The 19,001-nt window shown below is 48.4% G+C and overlaps 1 protein-coding gene and 1 pseudogene across 1 annotated transcript in view; one reads left to right on the plus strand and one right to left on the minus strand.

Moving 5' to 3' along the window:
* LOC138224007 (thiosulfate:glutathione sulfurtransferase-like) overlaps positions 1-1,252 on the plus strand; it is a 4,219-nt gene extending 2,967 nt beyond the window's left edge. The window contains exon 4 of the mRNA XM_069180190.1: positions 59-1,252. Coding sequence (XP_069036291.1) covers positions 59-113 — 55 coding nt within the window. The 3' untranslated portion in view covers positions 114-1,252. The remainder of the gene's footprint in view (positions 1-58) is intronic.
* A 3,028-nt stretch (positions 1,253-4,280) lies between these two features.
* The window catches only part of LOC138224008 (latent-transforming growth factor beta-binding protein 3-like), a 52,353-nt pseudogene continuing 37,632 nt past the window's right edge, over positions 4,281-19,001 (minus strand).

Raw genomic sequence — 19,001 nt, forward strand, 5'->3', positions numbered from 1 at the left:
CTGCTTTTTGGTCCTTCTTAACTGAGGGCGTTTTCTCTCTCTCTCTCGTTACTTTCAGGGCCCGGAATTATGCTGGCGGATATAAGGAGTGGGCAGAGAAGGAGAGGTGCTGAAGTTGCCCGCATCGCTATAAAAACCCTGCGGGTTTTTGGATCTCTGTATTCTGAACTTGCAACCTAGCGAAAGTGATCAACACACACTGCTGTGGAAATGCCTACACTTATATAGCGCTTTTCTGGACACTCCACTCAAAGCGCTTTACAGGTCATGGGGATCCCCTCCACCCCCACCAGTGTGCAGCCCCACCTGGGTGAGGTGCCAGTCCGCTCCCCACACCCCAGCTCTCAGTGGGGAGGAGAGCAGATAAAGCCAATTCATAGATTGATTCACAATAGCAGATGAACGTTTTCAGCGTCAAAAATGTACCTACTGTAACAGTTTCACTCGAGTTTTCTAGCATTTTGAACAGCTCCGATCTAGTACTGCTGCTCGGTGTGTGGGGGAAAACTAGGTTTCAAATGTCATCATCGAGTTAAATCTCAAATTCCCTCCGGCAAGACTGCTTAACGACGTGGTCACGAGATAAACTACTAATGAGCGGCCAGCAGAAAGTGTTGCAGTGGCTGATCGCACCGGCTTTAACCATCTGATTTAATTGGCTCGTAGGCGAGTGTCCTCATTAACAGCGTCCTCTCCTCTCTACACGTTTAGAAAATTTAAAAGGCTTCTGGCTGGGTTGCAGAAACACAGGTTAGGACAGTCTGTTAGCATGAAGCATGAAATTGCAGTAGGCGATACCAGAGGCAGGGTGTAATCCGAATTCACGAGCGCATTCAGTAATTAACGAGAAACCGTAATTAACGAGCCCAGGACAGCTGCCCTAACAAGTAGAAGAACTTCCTGAGCGCTGTATCCGGAAGGAATAGGATGAAGATTCATGTTGCTTTGACTACGGACCCTTCCGATATTGCTCATCGGTCAACACTGTTGTCTTCAATTAGGCTGTGAAGCTCTTAGCTTCTAGCAGGAATGTCGCCTTTAAATTTTATCTATATGTAATATGATTCTTCACAGCAAAGAGAAACTAGAGCCAAGACATGGTTTTAGTCTCTTTAAGCCTGAAATTACCAAATGCAAAATATCCCAGACATCTGCACAGCAGAGTGTATGTTCACGAGGTCAGGAGATGCTAAAACGTCCTTATTTTAGATTGTTAAACTGGAACTGAAATAAAGCCATTTTCCGTTCTGGACATCTGGTCGGTTGTTTTTGTTCGACGGGCTTGACAAAACAAAACGAACGTTTTGTATTCCATACCGAAAAGAAACGAGACACCGTCGTGGTTGAGAAGGAGCCGGCCCTGTTTTCTGTTTTTCAAGGGTCTTTCTACTTTGGGCTTGGTGCGGTTTCTCTCTTTTTAAAAAAAAAACACCTTCACCTCCTCCGGATCACAATCCGGTGTTTCTCCGACGCTGCGCGGCGTGTCGGAAAGCTGAGCTGGTGGCTGCTGTCGGGGCGGATCTGTTGTGACGTTTTTTTTTTCTCTTTCTCTCCCGCTGGTTCTCTATAATCTTTTTTTTCCCCCTGGTAGGTTTTCCCCTCTTTGGATCTTTGAGTCCTGGTGCGCTGTCTGCTTTCTCTTCCCGAGTTTTTTTTTTCCCTTCATTAGTCTGCCCGAGCCGTTTAGTATGGAAGCGACTTAGTAATTCTTTAGCTCAGCTGGCAAGACCTGGGTTCGAGCCCATGCAGTGAGGCACGAAGGAGGGTGGGAGAGACGAGGGCACAAGCCCTAGAACCCGAATCCGTTACAATAACAAGAGGACAATGAAATATGGGCTTTTTCGAAGTCGCAAATGTGAGATATAAAGTCGCAATTCTGAGATACCATAGCGCGTTTTTGTTTTTTACTCCCTGGCGGAAAAGGGCTTCCATAGGTTTAGTCCAATAGTTTTTAATATTTGAAACCCCCCTCTTTTAAATCGCCTTTAGGCCTTGAACTGGGCTAAGTTTTTATTTTTTTTGAAGAGTATTCTGTCATTAGAAATTGCAGTGTTGAACGGTGTTCTCCATGAGCATTGTTTCAGGGTTAAATAGGTTAAGAGTCAGGAATATTATATAGGAATATTAGCTGTAACTGTTAAAAATGCCAGTGCATTACATGCCAAACGCAACAGTTTGAAAAGCTGAAGCCTTTTCTTTCAAACTTTTGCTTTTAAGTCATCATTCCCATTTAGGGCAAAGCAGTGCAGAGAGCCATATAGGCAAGAAACAAATTGTGAAGATATAATATCACTTTTCCTAAAAATCCTTTCTGTCCTAGAACACAACCATGCCAACAAACATCCTCCATGTTTTCTAATTATCCTAACCCTAGCTAAGGGTTTGACTAAAATCCGATCAAGTCTGTTGCCTTCAGCAGTTGGTTGAAAGGGATCGGATCAATAAGACGATCTCCTCTCCTCAGGATGAAATGTTTCCCTCCAACTTGCTCCTTTGCCACTCTGATGGTGCTGCAGCCTGCCTGCTCGGATGTCGTCCCTAGGGGGCGCTCTTACAGATGGGGGGGAGCTCGATTTCAGCTGCCACACCCCTCTTTCCTGACGCTTCCTTGTCCTACAGGCGTCTGGATCCGTGTCAGGTGGTCTTCAACCACACGCAGGAGGTAGCAGGTGGTCAGAGAGCTGTACCAGATCGCCATCATTATGGAAATAAGCTCTCTATAATGACAAGAAACACCTGCCTTTGCATTTAATAATAATGATGATGTTGCTTTATCAGCCCTATACAATTTCTTGCATTAGGAACGCGTCTTTTCACAGACCCCAGCTTGCTCTCCATGAGACACACAGACAGGGAGAGAGAAGCTGGGGGTAAGAGTGCAGGGTCGGCCATTTATACAGCACCCCTGGAGCAGCTGGGGTGAAGGGCCTTGCTCAGGGGCCCAACAGAGTAGGATGCCTCTGCCAGCTGCTGGATTTGAACCGGCAACCTCCCAGTCGCAGGCACAGATCCTTAACCACAGAGCCGTATAGCCAGTTTGAACCGAGATCTTCGCCGACCACAGTCCGTTCGGGAGATGTGAACCCAGACTCTCGCCGACCGCAGACCAGCCCCCTTCACGACAAGCCACATCGCCACAATTGTCTCGCGTTTGCCCGCATTTGTCTCAGGCGGCCCTCCTCCAGCCTTGCAGGTGCCCCTGGGCTGATCTCTCCTGGGGGGGGTTCAAGCCTCCAATGGCCAGGAGGGCTGCCCGTTAACCAAGCAGGTTAAGCCAGTCGCACAGTGTCGCACCAAGAATTCCACGCGCTCACTCCTTGGATGTTGGTGTCCCCGGTGAGCTATCGACGACACCTCGACACTTCAGCGTTCCCAGCTTGATTTTAAAAGCCGGCATCCTTATGCTCCAGTGCTACAGCTTGAAGGCTAGCGGGATGTGAGATTGAGTCCCGCACGTCACCATTAACGTGCGGCCATTAATTCTTATTTATAATCATCTTCTTCATTTTACACGTCTATAGCGCCTTTCGGGACCCTCCACTCGGAGCTCTTTCCAGGTCATGGGGATCCCCCTCCACCCCCCAGCAGTGTGTACCCCCATCCGGATGAGGCGCCAGTCCGCTCCCCACACCCCAGCTCTCAGTGGGGAGGAGAGCAGAGTGATGGAGCCAGTTCAGAGAGGGGGGTTATTAGGAGGCCATGATGGGTAAAGGCCAGGGGGAAATTTGGCCAGGACACCGGGGTAACACCCCTACTCTTTTTGAGAAACACCCTGGGATTTTTAATGACCACAGAGAGTCAGGACCTCGGTTTTACGTCTCATCAGAAGGACGGCGCCTTTTTACAGTCTAGTGTCCCCCGTCACTATACTGGGGCATTAGGACCCACACAGACCGCAGGGTGAGTGCCCCCTGCTGGCCCCACTAACACCTCTTCCAGCAGCAGCCTCAGCTTTCCCAGGAGGAGTCTCCCCTCCAGGTACTGGCCAGGCTCCCACCTGCTGAGTCTCCAGTGGGGCTGCGGGTTTGTCTTTTGTCTTGTACTAATGCAGTAGCTCCAAGGTTCTGCACTGTATTTCCTGTGCTTCTAGCTCTGTTTACGTTACTTTAAGCGACACACTGATGGCAGACTCTTGCAAGAAGACACGGGCTGTATTTTGACACTTTATTGGCAAAAACGTGGAAAAGTGCAAGTCAAACAGTCAATAATAAGACTGAAGATTTAACGAGAGGGAGCAGTAGAAAAAAAAGTAGGAATCCCATATAGAAATGCAGCATAAAAAATATTCAAAATGCCCTTTATTTCCAAAGTCAGCATTTCACTTTGTCTGTGACAGGTGCAGATCAGCTTTAGGCTGCTAACAATGTTTTTTTTTAAAAGCAAGTTTTACAGATTTTTAAGGTGCAGATCTAGCAAGAGAACACAGAAGAGAAATGCCATCTTTTCACAGGATCTTTTTCATCTTGCCTATGGCTTCTCCCCTAGAGTAGAAGGAGTAAGAAAAAAGACGAGACTCTTATTTCACATGCTGTGCGCTAAAACAACCCAGGAGACAGGCACTGTTGTTCAAAAGCTAGAGATATTATTCTCCATCAGGCTTTCTGCTGAGTACTTTTCCAACTTGGTGTGGAAACAGTCCAGATCTGTTACCGTTAGGGGCAATTAAAATCGATTTTTTTTTAGCTTACAGTGGATTACAAAGGATCTGTACTCTGCAGTACAAAAAAGCAGCCTTTTATCATGATCTGCAGAGAAGAGCAAAAAAAATGTTCATGATGAGGGATTGCCTGTCAATTAGGCCTGGTTGATTCATGCAATTGAACAGCTACTGCAGTACTTCCTATTGGCTGCATATGTACTGTATAGTTCACCTTGAGTATTCGAAGACTCGACTGCAAGGTAAATTAAAGGTTTAGAAGCCTCACCAGAGTGCCCTTGCATGGATAACATCCCAAATTGCTAGAATAACTGAAAACACAACTGAAGGCACCCGAGTCTCAAAGCTGATTCCTGGAGAGTGTGGTGTGTTCTGCTTTTATGCATGGATGCTCCAGCTACGGTGCTCAAGGGAACGTTTCCGCAGGTCTTTCCTCCCGGCGGCTGTCAGGGTGTATAACGCTGCCCTAGGACGAGGCTAGGACTGTTAGCCCCTCATCTGCTAATCTATGGACAGCATGGTGCTCCATTGCACTTTTTGGACTATCTAAATAAACCATATTTGCACATATTTTATTGTTTTTACAGTGACTATGATCAGCATATTTTGCACACACCTATGTATTTATTTTTATTTATTTTATATTTGTTTTGTATAATTTTTCATCTATTCTGATGTCTGTTTTTGCTTGTCTTGGGCTAGACTGTTGTAACACATCAACTTCCCTTTGGGATCAATAAAGTCTTATCTATTTATCTTATGGTCCAAACTCAGTAAGTCAATCCATTAACCTCATTATGGACTTCATTGAACTAATAAAGGTTTTTTTTCGTTTCTTAAGATCTTTCACAGTTGGTTACAGTACACGTTGGTACACCTCTGAGCCTCATTAGGAGCACTGTCATTATCCTGTTTGTTAAATAATTAGAGCAGGTCCTGAAACCCCTATTCTAAGTGAAATGTTGATGCTCGTGTTGCCCATTGGAACTCCTGATTGTGTCTAGGATGTCTGCACTGCAGTGTAAAGAGCAACTGCCCCAAAATGCCTTTTACAGCAATCCACTGCAGGGTGGTTTGAGAGGAGAGGAAATAAGTATTACAAAGCTGACCTCAGACTGAAAGAAATTCATATTTTAAAAAAGCATGACACCTGTGCTCAACTGAGTAAATACTGCAACACATTTTTTTTCATGAATCAGTTATTGGAAATAAAAAAAAAGTTACAAAACCAACTGAAAATAAGTAATTCAGTGGTTTTCAAAACTATGCATATCTGTCGGAAAGTAAGAATCACAAAGTCCACATACTTCTGATGCCTCTTTGAGCATGAGGTCACAGTTCCCAAAGGGTGACTCTCATTGTACCGAAGACAGGAAACAACGTGTTGAATTATCAAGCGCCCTGGTGTTCTTTAAGTGCTAGTAAAGTATAATAAATCTCTTTTGGTTTTTGAGGGCTCTTGTCTCAGGTGAAATCGCACGTCTTGCCTTAAAGCCAGGTCTTCATCCCCGGTCCTGAAGAGTTTCGCCAATTCACTGCTTGGAATCCAGCGATGGTGAAAAACCATGTTCACTCGAACCAAGATCCTTTTAATAAGGTGACTTTTTTTTTAATAAAGCACTTAAAAGATCATTTGGCACCAAAAAACAAAAGTGAAGATACAGCATCCCTCCAGCTAGACTCGAGTTCCCTTTAATTAAACCGATGACCTGCTTCCTTGATTAAGTTACAAGTGTCGCCCAGTTGAGAGACGATAAAACAGGCGATTCAAGATGACTTAGTAGACCAACTGTCAGGACATCCTGTGACCCTCGTCCCGCGCCAGAATTCCTAAAAACTCGGAATTCTCTCTTTTACCTGGACCATCATCTCTGGAGTCGAGCTTCCAGTCCGATTATTTTTCCCAGGTAGTCAGGAAAGGGCAGCTCTTGTCTCAAAGCGAGACAGCGCTACGACCTGCCCGGACGAGAGCTGGGACGTTTGTTCGTTTTTACCTCTGAGCTCGCGGCGGCCAGGTTTTGAAGGAATCGGGCGATTTCAGTCCGTCAGTACTGGGGGAGGGGGGGGGACGCCGCCGCCGGCGATCTGAAAAGTCGGTCCGAGCCCCCGGAGCTGCCCGGATCTTCCGAAACTTCCGATAGGGGCCCGGGATTTCAGAGTCTTTCGAGACAAGGCACCAAAGGGTAACGTCCGGCACACGAAGGAACAATCTTGGTCCTCGATGTTTAAAGGTCACAAGGGGAGGGGGGAACAAACTTATTCTACCAAGGGATCAGCAGCCCTTTTTATTGGGGGTCTTTGTTTCAGTCTCTGCACTGGTCTCGGAGGGGGGGGGAACTGTGTGTGGGGGGGGGTGCCCCCCTCTTTTATCAGCGTCTCTCAGCTCGAGCAGAAAGAGAAATCCGCCAATGGAAGCACTGAATGGAAAGCGAGAGTCCCGCTGCCTGGCGTTGGCGGACGTGGCCGGGAAATGCGTTTTATTCATGTTTTTGGTGTCTGTCGTACAAGACATCTGCACTGCGTCCAGATGGTTTTGCTTCACTCGTCCGGGCGACGATAGGAGAACAGCTCCTTAGGAAGAGGCCTCGAGTTCAGTCAGGATTGTGGGGACGCACGAGTCGACTCGCCCTGCTGACGGCTCCTTCCGGATGGGCAGCCAATCAGGACGCAGGGTGGCAGAGCCTTCTGGGAGTCGGCCATTTTAAATAAGATACCTGGGGCGGATGCTACAATCTGTGTGCGGGCTTTTCTGCGTCTCTGCCCCGGTCCCACCCCCTCCCCGACACGACGACAGCCGGGAATCTGTGTCGCCCGTGAACTCTACCTCTCCCCTCCTCCTCGTCTCGGCAGGGCCCCAGGGGCACCCTGCCACAGGAATGCTGGGAAATGACTGGAAGCAGAAGGACAATGACCTGCTGGGAGACCCGTGAGCTGGACGAGCCTTGGGGGGGGGAAAGGGTGGGGGGAAGGCAGAGGGGAGCTGGGGAGAATGGAGACAGAGAGTGACGGGGGGGGGCGAGGGGGAGAGAGAGCGCAGGCGCCCAGCGGGGGGCGCTAGGGAGCCCGGCCGCGGCGCACGCAGACGTTGGGCTTGGCGGCGTGGCTGAAGCCCTGTTTGCACAGGCACTTGTAGGAGCCCGGGACGTTGACGCAGCGGCCGTTCTGGCAGGGGTAGGCCCGCGCGCTCAGCTCCGCGCACTCGTCGATGTCTGGGGGGAGGTGAGAGAGAGAGAGGGGGGGGGGAACACGTGTCAGCGACTCCATTTGGCACCGCCACCTCCCGAGGAATTCTCTGCTCTTTCAAATGTGTGTCCCCACAACCCTAACTTTAGACTCCACCGAACCCGTCCCAACAGTCACTGCGGGGGGGCCTGGTTTGGTAGCTTGAATACACGCAACACAGCAAAAACAGACTGAGCAGGACTGTGAAGACCAGCACCATCGCTGGTGCAAAACAGCTACAGAAGGCAGAAACAAGCAGCGCAGAAGACCAGTACAATCACAGCCCGTCATCACCTTACACAGCGGAGATCATTTCGAACAACATGACACCTTCCATCCAGATCTATCGATTTAGACCACCTCGATTCAAGTGCAGTGCAACTAGGTTATCTTTTATTCCCACAGCTATAAACCTGCTTTATTTGGAGAAAAAAAATCATTGCATATTTTATTTATATTTATATTTTATCTCCTAATGCATGTCTCTTATTAGGTAATGGGTTCATGTGGTGTTAAATGTATTGCGTGCTTTGTTGATTCTGCCTGCAAAGTAAATTTCGGTATCTGGGACAATAACAGGAAGGACGTTCATTTTTCGGTCCAAAACTAATCCAAAACTAAGCAGCTGTTTGTATTGGGAGAGCTTGGTGGGGGGGGGGGGGGATGTCTAGCCCAGTTGCTCTCCCTGATCTCTGACCCCTGTTTCAGTGGAAGGTCTCTTAAGTGCTGGAGCACTGTTCTGCCATCACTATGGCCAAAAGAGAGCAGAGAGAGATGGGTGATGGGAAAGGACGCAGCAAGAGGGGGAATGATGGGAAGGGAGGAAGGAGGAAGAGAGATGGATGATGGGAAAGGACGCGCCAAGAGGGGGAATGATGGGAAGGGAGGAAGGAGGAAGAGAGATGGATGATGGGAAAGGACGCAGGAAGAGGGGGAATGATGGGAAGGGAGGAAGGAGAGAGGAGTTTGGAGGCTGTGTTCTGTAGGGTACCTACCGATGCAACGCATCCTGGTGTGGTCGAGCCTGAAGCCAGGGTTGCACTCACACATGGTGCCCAGGTAGGAGCGCACGCAACGCCCGTTGGCACAGCTGCACTCGTCCGAGTCCTCTTCCGAACTGTCTCCTTCTGGGAGAGAGGGACAGTGAAGGAGGAGGAGACAGAGAAACAGGTGGTGGAGAGAGAGAAAGGGATGATGGGAAAGGGCACAAGGCGGGATGATGGGAAGGGAGAAAGGAGGGAGACGTATAGGAACAGAGAGGAGAGAGGGATGATGGGAAGGGGCATACCATGAGGCGGTATGATGGGAAGGGAGAAAGGAGGGAGACATACTGTAGGTACAATTCTGACCCTGGTGTCCCGAACTCTCTCATACCTTTAACAGTCAATGTCTTGACTTCATACGAAGTAAAAGACTATATGTATTAACTATACTATAATAAACTACAATTTACTATACTATACTACATACTATATTAAAAAATAACTCTTTAATTGACTAGTCAGGTTGAAATAAAAACCAGAAGGCCCTGCGGGATCTGGACTGGAGAGCCCTGCTTTAGAGGGATTTAACTGGTCATTAACTTGATGAGACCCAGAATCCAGGAGCACCCAGGCCGTTCGCCCAGTTCTGTGCAGTAAGCAAGCCCAGAGGCGTCTGGGGCCGACGGCGCCAGCTCACCGGGCTTGTAGTTGGAGAACGCAGCCAGGAACTCGCCTTCCCCGTCCGACTCGGTGTCCAGGTGCAGCTCGCACAGCCGGTTGAAGATAACTGGCCGGGACAGAAAGGGAGATGGTTGGCCCCCCTGTCCGCCTTGCAAACGAATCGTCCGGGCTTCGCACATTCGTAGACACAGAAAGGCATGCTGGGAGGGAGGGGGCGCAAACCAGAAAACTGCGCCCCCGGGTACACCAAGCAGCTTTCCGATCATGCGATGTGTGCTGGGGACCACATTGACGATGGTGACCGGTCATGAATCCATTAATTGAACCGGCACTGATTTTGCAACACAGGGTAACAGTTGTAGCCTGCCTGTACGCATTTCTTACGAACAATACAACGGTAACAATTTAAAAATATATATTTTTTTTTAAATGGGAACCGTAGTCCCAATTTCTCAGACCGGGTATTAGATCTCGGTGACAAAAATAAATCCACTGACGGTATCGCAAAATCTGACAACATTCTGAATTAGGCACAAAATACTTTTGGGAAAATGGTGGAGAGTCTCCGTGTTGTCGAGGGTTTGCACAAATTGTGACATGAAGCAGCCCTTCCTGCTCACTAGTCCCTGTGATGACTAATGCACTGAGATGTACGAGCGAATAAGTACAGGTTGTGCAGCAGACATTTCAGCGCAGAAATGTTCCGGCGTGATCCGCAGGCAGAGTTAACCAGTGAGTAGTATTTGCCAGTGAAACCGCCTGGAAGAGAAGAGCAGTATTTCTACTGGATTAGAAGAGCTGGATCCACAAGCCTGCTTGTTTAGTGTCACAGGGCCTAGGTTAGGTTACCCTCATCCTAACCCTAACCTTAGCCCTAGCCATTGCAGCAGGGCAGGGAATCCTGATAGCTTGACTGCACCCTGGGTTGCTGGGGGAGTCTGCTGTACTTCTTGGAAACTCTACCATGGCGAAGGTACAGCAGATGGGGGTACTGTACCTGAGTTGCGCTGGGGGCAGGTGCGGCACTCGGGACCCCAGCCCCGGCCGTAGTGGCAGCAGCACTCGGAGTAGGTGACCCGCAGGCGGTTCTGGGGCATGCTGCAGATCAGGTCCTCGTCCACCTGCAGGAAGCACACGTCCTTGTGGGCAGCAGTGCGGTCTGGTGGAGGAGGAGAGGGAGAGAGAGAGAAAGAGACACAGAGACGCCTTACAGGTCTGGGAGCGCCTTCCCAGTATGCCCTCGCTGCGGAAGAACGCTCGCGTCAAGAGCTACAGCGTGTTCTGGGGGCGGCTTGTCAACTTGAACGCCTGCTTAGCTTCACCGGCAGCCCCACTGGAGACTCAGCAGGTGTGAGCCTGGCCAGTACCTGGAGGGGAGACTCCTGGGAAAGCTGAGGCTGCTGCTGGAAGAGATGTTAGTGGGGCCAGCAGGGCACGCTCACCCTGCGGTCTGTGTGGGTCCTAATGCCCCAGTATAATGACGGGGACACTATATTGTAAAAAGGTGCCGTCCTCCGGATGAGATGTAAAACTGAGGTCCTGACTCTCTGTGCTCATTAAAAATCCCAGGGTGTTTCTCGAGAAGAGTATAGGTGTTACCCCGGTGTCCTGGCCAAATTTCCCCCCCGGCCTTTACCCATCATGGCCTCCTAATAACCCCCCTCTCTGAACTGGCTCCATCACTCTGCTCTCCTCCCCACTGAGAGCTGGTGTGTGAGGAGCGGACTGGCGCCTCATCCAGGTGGGGCTGCGCACTGCTGGTGGTGGAGGGGGATCCCCATGACCTGTAAAGTGCTATATTGGTGTTGTTATTACTCAAAACGCGTCTCTGAGGAGCAGGCCAGGCCAGATGGCGTCACTGAATCCGTTCTTGAACCCCGGACTGCTTCCGGATCAGCTCTGAAACAAGCCCCCTCACCCGCCTCCCCTCCCAGATCCTGCTGCCCAGCCTTTGCTGACGGAGGCAGCTCTTGACCTTTGGATCGGTCCGGTACAGCGGCCAGGCTGGCGAGACGAGCCGAACAGGTCCGCTCTGCGGTGTCATCTCTGATCTGTTTGCGGCATATTCCTGTATTGACAAATCACCCAGAAGCCAGCAGGCGCGTGTGAGAAACCAAACAGGGCCAACGGGGCTCTTGTGCTCTGGTATGTTCTGTATAAATCAAGGGATTTCTAATTTCCTGAGATTGCATCACTACGACCTTTAACACCTGACATTGATCCGTTTTAGCTAGATTTGTACGGCATACTGCCTTGGACTTTCTATAGGGACCTTCGTTCGGATTTGAATCAAGTGTGTAGGATTGGTGTGCAAATCCACACGCATATACCTGTTTGATAAACCTGGTGACATTTTTAGCTGCTGCAACAGTACTTGTATACAGAAGATGTAGGAGAACAGCACTGTTCAGAAGCCGGAGAGAAAACCCTGAGAGAGCAGGCAGGCATCTATTTAAATACCGGAATTACCTTCTGCACCCCTCCAAAGACTGCTGGAATGCACTGGAATTCAATAATGGTGGAGTGTGTGGAAGTGTTGTTGTGCTAGGCTTAAAGAATTGAAAAAAAATGCTTAAAAATCAGCCCTACATTCTCGTTTTCACGATGCAGATAAATGGTAGACGTATTTCTAAATAGTAAACTGTCACATGGGAACTAGTGCTTACTGCCTCATCGCTTCTGGGTCCCGAGTTTGATTTGGGAGTGAGATACCTTCTGGGTGGAGTCTGCATGGTCTGTCCCATGTTCTTGTGAAGAGTGCACGTGTACTTGCCCCTACTATTGGGATTCAATCCTGATCGCTCACAGCACAGCGCCCCTCCCTGGACAGGGGATAGCTCCTCCACCATGAGAGAGTTCTACATTTTCCACATGGCCTACATTGCGGGGGGGGGGGGTGATGTGATGTCACTGCTAGATCTGATGTCACTGCTGGAACTGGCTCAGGCGCGCTGAGGCCCGTTACAGTCAAACGGGTTGCTTCCTCTTTCTCCCACCTTCCAAAGACCTGGCGTCTCTGAATTTATCCCTGTGTGCTTGTGTGTGGTACATCGGTATGGGGTATGGGGGTATCGGCCTGCCTTAAGCCCTAAGCATCCGGGACTTTCACCAGGAATTAGAGCATTTTTTGGGGGGGAACAGGCGAACCGACAATTTGGGGATTGGATCCTTATAGCCGACAAAATCCACACATTCCACTGGAACAACAGATCCTGAAGTCAACAGACTAGCCGCCCTACTCACCCAATGCTGACCTTCGTCTTCGCAAATACAGCAGCCTCACTCATGCAGTTTTAGAGCATGCAATACGTATTCTTGGTTTTTGATACCGAAAACACTCACAGCCAAGTCAGATTGAAATGTAGAGGGGTGCTCTCTTTCCATGGTGTTAAACTATGAGGTTAAATGACACGCGCTAAGTTAGCCATTTCCCCCAGTTCATTAAAACATAAAGAAGTTATAAATGAGAGACAGAGAGCTGGCCTGCCCAGCTCATCGAGTTGCTAGTGGATATAGTAAGCAACCTACTGATCTCCCTTACGAAAACCTTCAATGTGAAGAGAATTTCACTGCTTTCCTTAATATACCCCAATCTAGGGTCTGATGTTTATTAAAGTAGTCCGGTCAATTCTTTCTTCCAACAAGCACTCTATGTGTCTGTCCATTTGGACTTTGTCCCTGAGCCCCACATAGGCTCAGAAGTCCTGCTGGCCAGGCCTGTTCCAACCCATAGGGTATCCCTGGGGATCATCATCACCTCTGTCTGTGGTGTAATAGTTCTTTAGATCGACTTATCTGACCTCTTCCCACCTCTTTGCTGCTATTTTCAGTTAAGAGTACCTAGAAAGGGAGAATATGGAGGTGCAGTGGCGGGCGTTACTCCCTTACAGCGCTGGGGCCCTGGGTTCAGGTCTGGACTCGGGGTGCTATCTGTGTGGAGTTTGCATGTCCCCCTCCCCCGTTGGCATGGGTTTTCTCTGGGTGCTCCAGTTTCCTTCCACGGTCCAAAGACGTACTGGTCGATGTTACTGGCTTCTGGAAAAAATGGCCCTGGTGTGAGTGTGTGTGTGCCCTGTGATGGACTGGTGTCCCGTCCAAGGGGTATCCAGCCTTGTGCCCATTGCTTTCTGGGATAGACTCCGGCCCCCGCGTGATCCTGAATTGGATGGAGCAGTTAGAATATGTATACATGGTTACAAGAACCCCACTGATGAACACACTCCCGTTTTGTATTATTCCTAGTCTTGCTACTGACAGCTACTGTGTATTTAACTTGAAGCCTGCCTGCAGGATTGTCGCCTCTCCTTCACATTGAACGGTACTGCTCAGACTCCTAACAGGAGCTCCGTAACAACACTTTCTGTGTGCACATTTCATTACCATGTAAATCCCTTAGATACCAGCACATGTGACCAGAAAACATCTTTAATTATAGATCTATATATATATAGAACCTATAAATATATATTTTCAGGTTAACAGTAAACTGGTCACTTCATCTTTTGCTAGAAATTTACAAAAAAGATTTAACAGTTTTACAAACTGTAATAACAACTCTCTGCTGAGATACAAAGGGTCATAATATTGTTAAGAAGCATCTCCAGGGTGTTTTAATTTTATGAGATTTATGGATGTATCTCAGCTTTGAATGAGAAGAGTAAAATGTTCCTCTTTAACTCACATCTTTTTTGGGGGGAACTGAACTTGGCCATTGAGCACAAGCGCTAAAACCATTCCAGAAAATCAATTTAGTGGAGGAGATGAGAGATGAGAGATGAATCGCTTTGTGTGGGTATTAACCGACTAGAATCAGTAATGCCACAATGCTGAAGATAAGCCGAGATGATATTAAGGGTTTTCTAGAAGCAGAATGGTGTACCCATAGAATATTCGGAGTACACTGTCTACACAAAATACAAACTTATAATTCAGTCAACAGAGCATTTTCTGACTACCCTGTACATTCAACTAATATACAGCCTCTTCACAAGTCAACCAGATACAAACATCACAGCAGTATATAATCTATACTGTAGTATTGCCTAATATAGTGTTTTTATAAAGTCTAAAATCTGGAATATAGACTACAGGACAACACTTTGGATCAGGGATTTCAAATGGAATTTACAATTACTATGAGAGAACAGTCCTGTCAGGACCACATTCCCCAGAACCCTCTGGGGGAGTGAGCTGCTGCTCTCAAGTCACCTGACCAGTTGCAGGAAGACAATTGGTCAGGTAACGGTTCAAAACCCAGGAAGCAGAGGCGTCCTGTGTCAGTCTGTGTGAATGGATGCCTACTGTCTTGAGGGGCTGAGGGCGGAACCCCTGTCTGCACCAAGACCTGAGCCAGGTAACTTCTGCTTATTGCTTTTTTTAAACAGTCATCTGATCCATTGTCTTTGGGCGACCAATCAGGTGACGGAGAGCAGCGCCCTACTGCCCCAGAGGATTCTGGGAAATGCAGTCCTGACAGGCCTACTTATAAGGAGCGTTAACTTATATATATCCTGAAGCATTAACGGCGAGACCGTGATGAAATATTAACTAGGTTCTGCTGTCGACTGGAATTAATAACAACATCATAATCCTGACCACAGCCTGAAGCATGACAGTCCTAACTCAAAACATCTAGTTATGCAACATTGTTTATAACTTTGCATTACATCATTAACAACATTATTTTAGACATGAATACATGCTATAATATACAACAGTATCCTATGTTATTACTTTTTATAGTAATTTATATTATGCAATATCATATTCCTATTATATTATATTGCGGCGCCCTTTCGTACTGCGTACTAGAGTATCCTACACTATTCACTCCGATTTTTTCTTTGTGTTTTTCGGCTTTCTCTGAGTCTAGTTGAAAAGAATACAAACCTTGAACCGTTTTTTTAACCTGAATGGTTCACCACTCAGAAAAAGGGATGCGTGTCATGTTATTAACGGGCAGCGGGGCGAGCGCCTGTACGTGGTTAATCGTTTTGCGAGGCCATCACTGCCAACGGCTGCCGGGTCACATCTTTTCAGAGCTCAGCCACCTCCAGATGCAGGAGAACAAGGCGCTTCAACGGAAAGCAGCATAGCAGCGTCAAGCGCCTAGCAGGAGGGGGGTCATTAAAAGCTGTTAAATGGATTAAGCCGCAGGGCACTGATCCCAGCTGCGCCCGCGCGTGCAGAAGTACCAGGCAGGAATAGCAGATCCAGGCTCTCTCAGCTTTCCTGCCCAGGAAGATCACAAGCGGGCGAGCCGATCACAGAGCGGGAGATCAGGTGTGAGAGAGAGAGAAAGACATGAGGACTTGAAGGAAGAGAAGGTCCTTCCCCACTTTAAGAAGGACGAGGAAGAGGAGGGAGCTAGCCTGGCTAAAGGTGAAAGGGCAAAGGTCAAGGGGCAGTGCAGTGCCTAGGGGGTGGACTGCTACAGTATTGTAACAGACATGGATGGTGTAAAATAATTTTGCCAAAAAAGTTAAGACAATATCAGAAAACCCCTTGGTTTTAATTCCCCAAAGAGTATATAAAGATATTCATGGGGGATTGCAGATATCGCAGTCATGTTTTCATAAGCCCAGAGATACTGTAGAGTACAGGGTTCTGAATTCCCTTTCAGTGAATCAAATGCAGTTTTATGACCAAAGGCTTTTGAACAAGAACTTACCTTCTTTTACCTCTCCTTCTAACTTCAGATATTTACGTGACCCAAGTTTAGTTTTTACAGGTTCTAACCTTTAGTATTTGTAATAAACGCTTTGAAATTCCTGAGAAATCAAAAGTATAAGGCTTGCGATACACTAGAGGTTAAATATGCGATGGTATAGATTCTGTGAAAACACTGAAGTACAGCATTGCAAATATTAAAGTCAATGCTATAATATGCTGTATAATATATAATGTGCTACAGTGTCTGCTGACCCTCGTCATGTCTATCAAAGCAGGTGAATATCAATATCAATATTGATTTTGATACGGTAACACCAAGACACCCTCTCCTTTAGGGCTTTCATGTCAGCTGGAGGACGGACACCCAGAATTTCAGATTATGGGGGCTGACATCCCTTTGTTCCCAGTTGCATCGGAGATCTCGTGTTCCAGTCGGAAATGAGTTAGCCAGAGTCGGACGGGTTCGAACCCGCACACCTCTGCCCTCTGCATCCGAGCAGAGGCTTTTCCGTGATGAGATAACAGCTTGGAGGCTGAGAAACACGCATGCTCGACGGGTTCTTCGGTGGGGGTAGATTCTATACTTGTTTGCTGGTGTACCATGGTAAAGGTGGATTGCAGTGCAGTAAAGCATGGTAAAACAACAGTGAAAACGCAGGAAAGCTCCGCTCGCACAGGAACAAAGCTGCTGCCCATTTTTTTGGGAAAATGAACCCAAGAGCAGGGGACAGGTATACCAGATGGACACAAGCAGGGGAAAGCAGGCGAAACAGAAATCCAGAGTCTGTGGTCAGAAACTGGCTTTGGTCAAAGCTGGTATGGACACTGTAGCGAAGCACAAACAGTCTGTACAGCAAGCCGGGGTCTAAGCTGAGATTACCAGTGTAGAGAGAAACCAGAGCAGGGGGTGATCCAAAAGACATGGTTGAAAACAAAACGCTGTCAGGAATCCGAGGAAGTACAGGACAGGAGATGGGGGAATTATAAAATTGAGGGGCTTCGAGCGACACTCGTAGAGCAGACTCAGTCATAGAGGTCACCTCTGTACCCCCTTCCCAGCAAACCTTAGACATTCTGTACCACCTGGTGCGGCTGTTGATGCAAATCGCCCTGCAGGTGATGCAGGTTTACTGGTGGACTGTACTTCCCATGGTAACCGGTACAGTGTGACAGGCTCGTGGAGGGGTGGCTGGTTACTGTGGCAAATGCCAGCTGACCCTGCAGCGCTCCAACCCCCTCCACCCCACCCCACTTCCACAGTGGGAGCAAGCCTGACAAGTGACAAGGACTGGACAGCACTGCACACACACAAACACCAAGCAGCAGCCATGTTACCCTGCAATTCACATCTGGCAAACTTCTGAAGCTCATAAGGAGTGATCCTGGCAAGTACCTGGAGGGGAGACTCCTGGGAAAAACCAAGGTTGCTGCTGGAAGAGGTGTTAGTGGGACCAGTAGGGGGCGCCACCCTGCGGTCTATGTGGGTCCGAATGCCCCAGTATAGAGATGGAGACACTAAACTGAGGTGCTGACTCTCTGTGGTCATTAAAAATCCCAGGGCGTTTCTCGAAAAGAGTAGGGGTGTTACCCCAGTGTCCTGGCCAAATTTCCCCCTGGCCTTTACCCATCGTGGCCTCCTAATAACCCCCCTCTCTGAACTGGCTCCATTACTCTGCTCTCCTCACCACTGAGAGCTGGGGTGTGGGGAGCGGACTTGCGCCTCATCCAGGTGGGGCTGGTGGTGGAGGGGGATCCCAATGACCTGTAAAGTGCTATATTGGTGTTGTTATTATTCAAAACGCATCACTGAGGAGCAGGCCAGGCCAGATGGCGTCACTGAATCCGTTCTCGAACCCTGCTTCCGTTCTCGACTGCTTCAGGATCAGCTCTGAAACAAGCCCCCCTCCCCTTCCAGATCCTGCTGCCCAGCCTTTGCTGACGGAGGCAGCTCTTGACCTTTGGATCGGTCTGGTACAGCGGCCAGGCTGGCGAGACGAGCCGAACAGGTCCGCTCTGCGTTGTCATCTCTGACCTGTTTGCGGCACATTCCTGTGTTGACGAATCACCCAGAAGCCAGCAGGCGCGTGCGAGAAACCAAACAGGGCCAACGGGGCTCTTGTGCTCTGGTATGTTCTGTATAAATCAAGGGATTTCAAATCTCCTGAGATTGCATCACGAAGACCTTTAACACCTGACATTGATTCGTTTTAGCTAGATTTGTACGGCATACTGCCTTGGACTTTCTATAGGGACCTTCATTCGGATTTGAATCAAGTGTGTAGGATTGGTGTGCAAATCCACACGCATATACCTGTTTGATAAACCTGGTGACATTTTTAGCTGCTGCAACAGTACTTGCATACAGAAGATGTAGGAGAACAGCACTGTTCAGAAGCCGGAGAGAACACCCTGAGAGAGCAGGCAGGCATCTATTTAAATACCCGAATTACCTTCTGCACCCCTCCAAAGACTGCTGGAATGCACTGGAATTCAATAATGGTGGAGTGTGTGGAAGTGTTGTTGTGCTAGGCTTAAGGAATTGAAAAAAAATGCTTAAAAATCAGCCCTACATTCTCGTTTTCACGATGCAGATAAATGGTAGACATATTTTTTAAATAGTAAACTGTCACATGGGAATTAGTGCTTACTGGCTCATCGCTTCTGGGTCCCAAGTTTGATTTGGGAGTGAGATACCTTCTGGGTGGAGTCTGCATGGTCTGTCCCATGTTCTTGTGAAGAGTGCATTTGTTCTTGCCCCTACTATTGGGATTCAATCCTGATCGCTC

This window comes from Lepisosteus oculatus, chromosome 18, assembly GCF_040954835.1.
Source record: "Lepisosteus oculatus isolate fLepOcu1 chromosome 18, fLepOcu1.hap2, whole genome shotgun sequence".
NCBI lineage: Eukaryota > Metazoa > Chordata > Actinopteri > Semionotiformes > Lepisosteidae > Lepisosteus > Lepisosteus oculatus.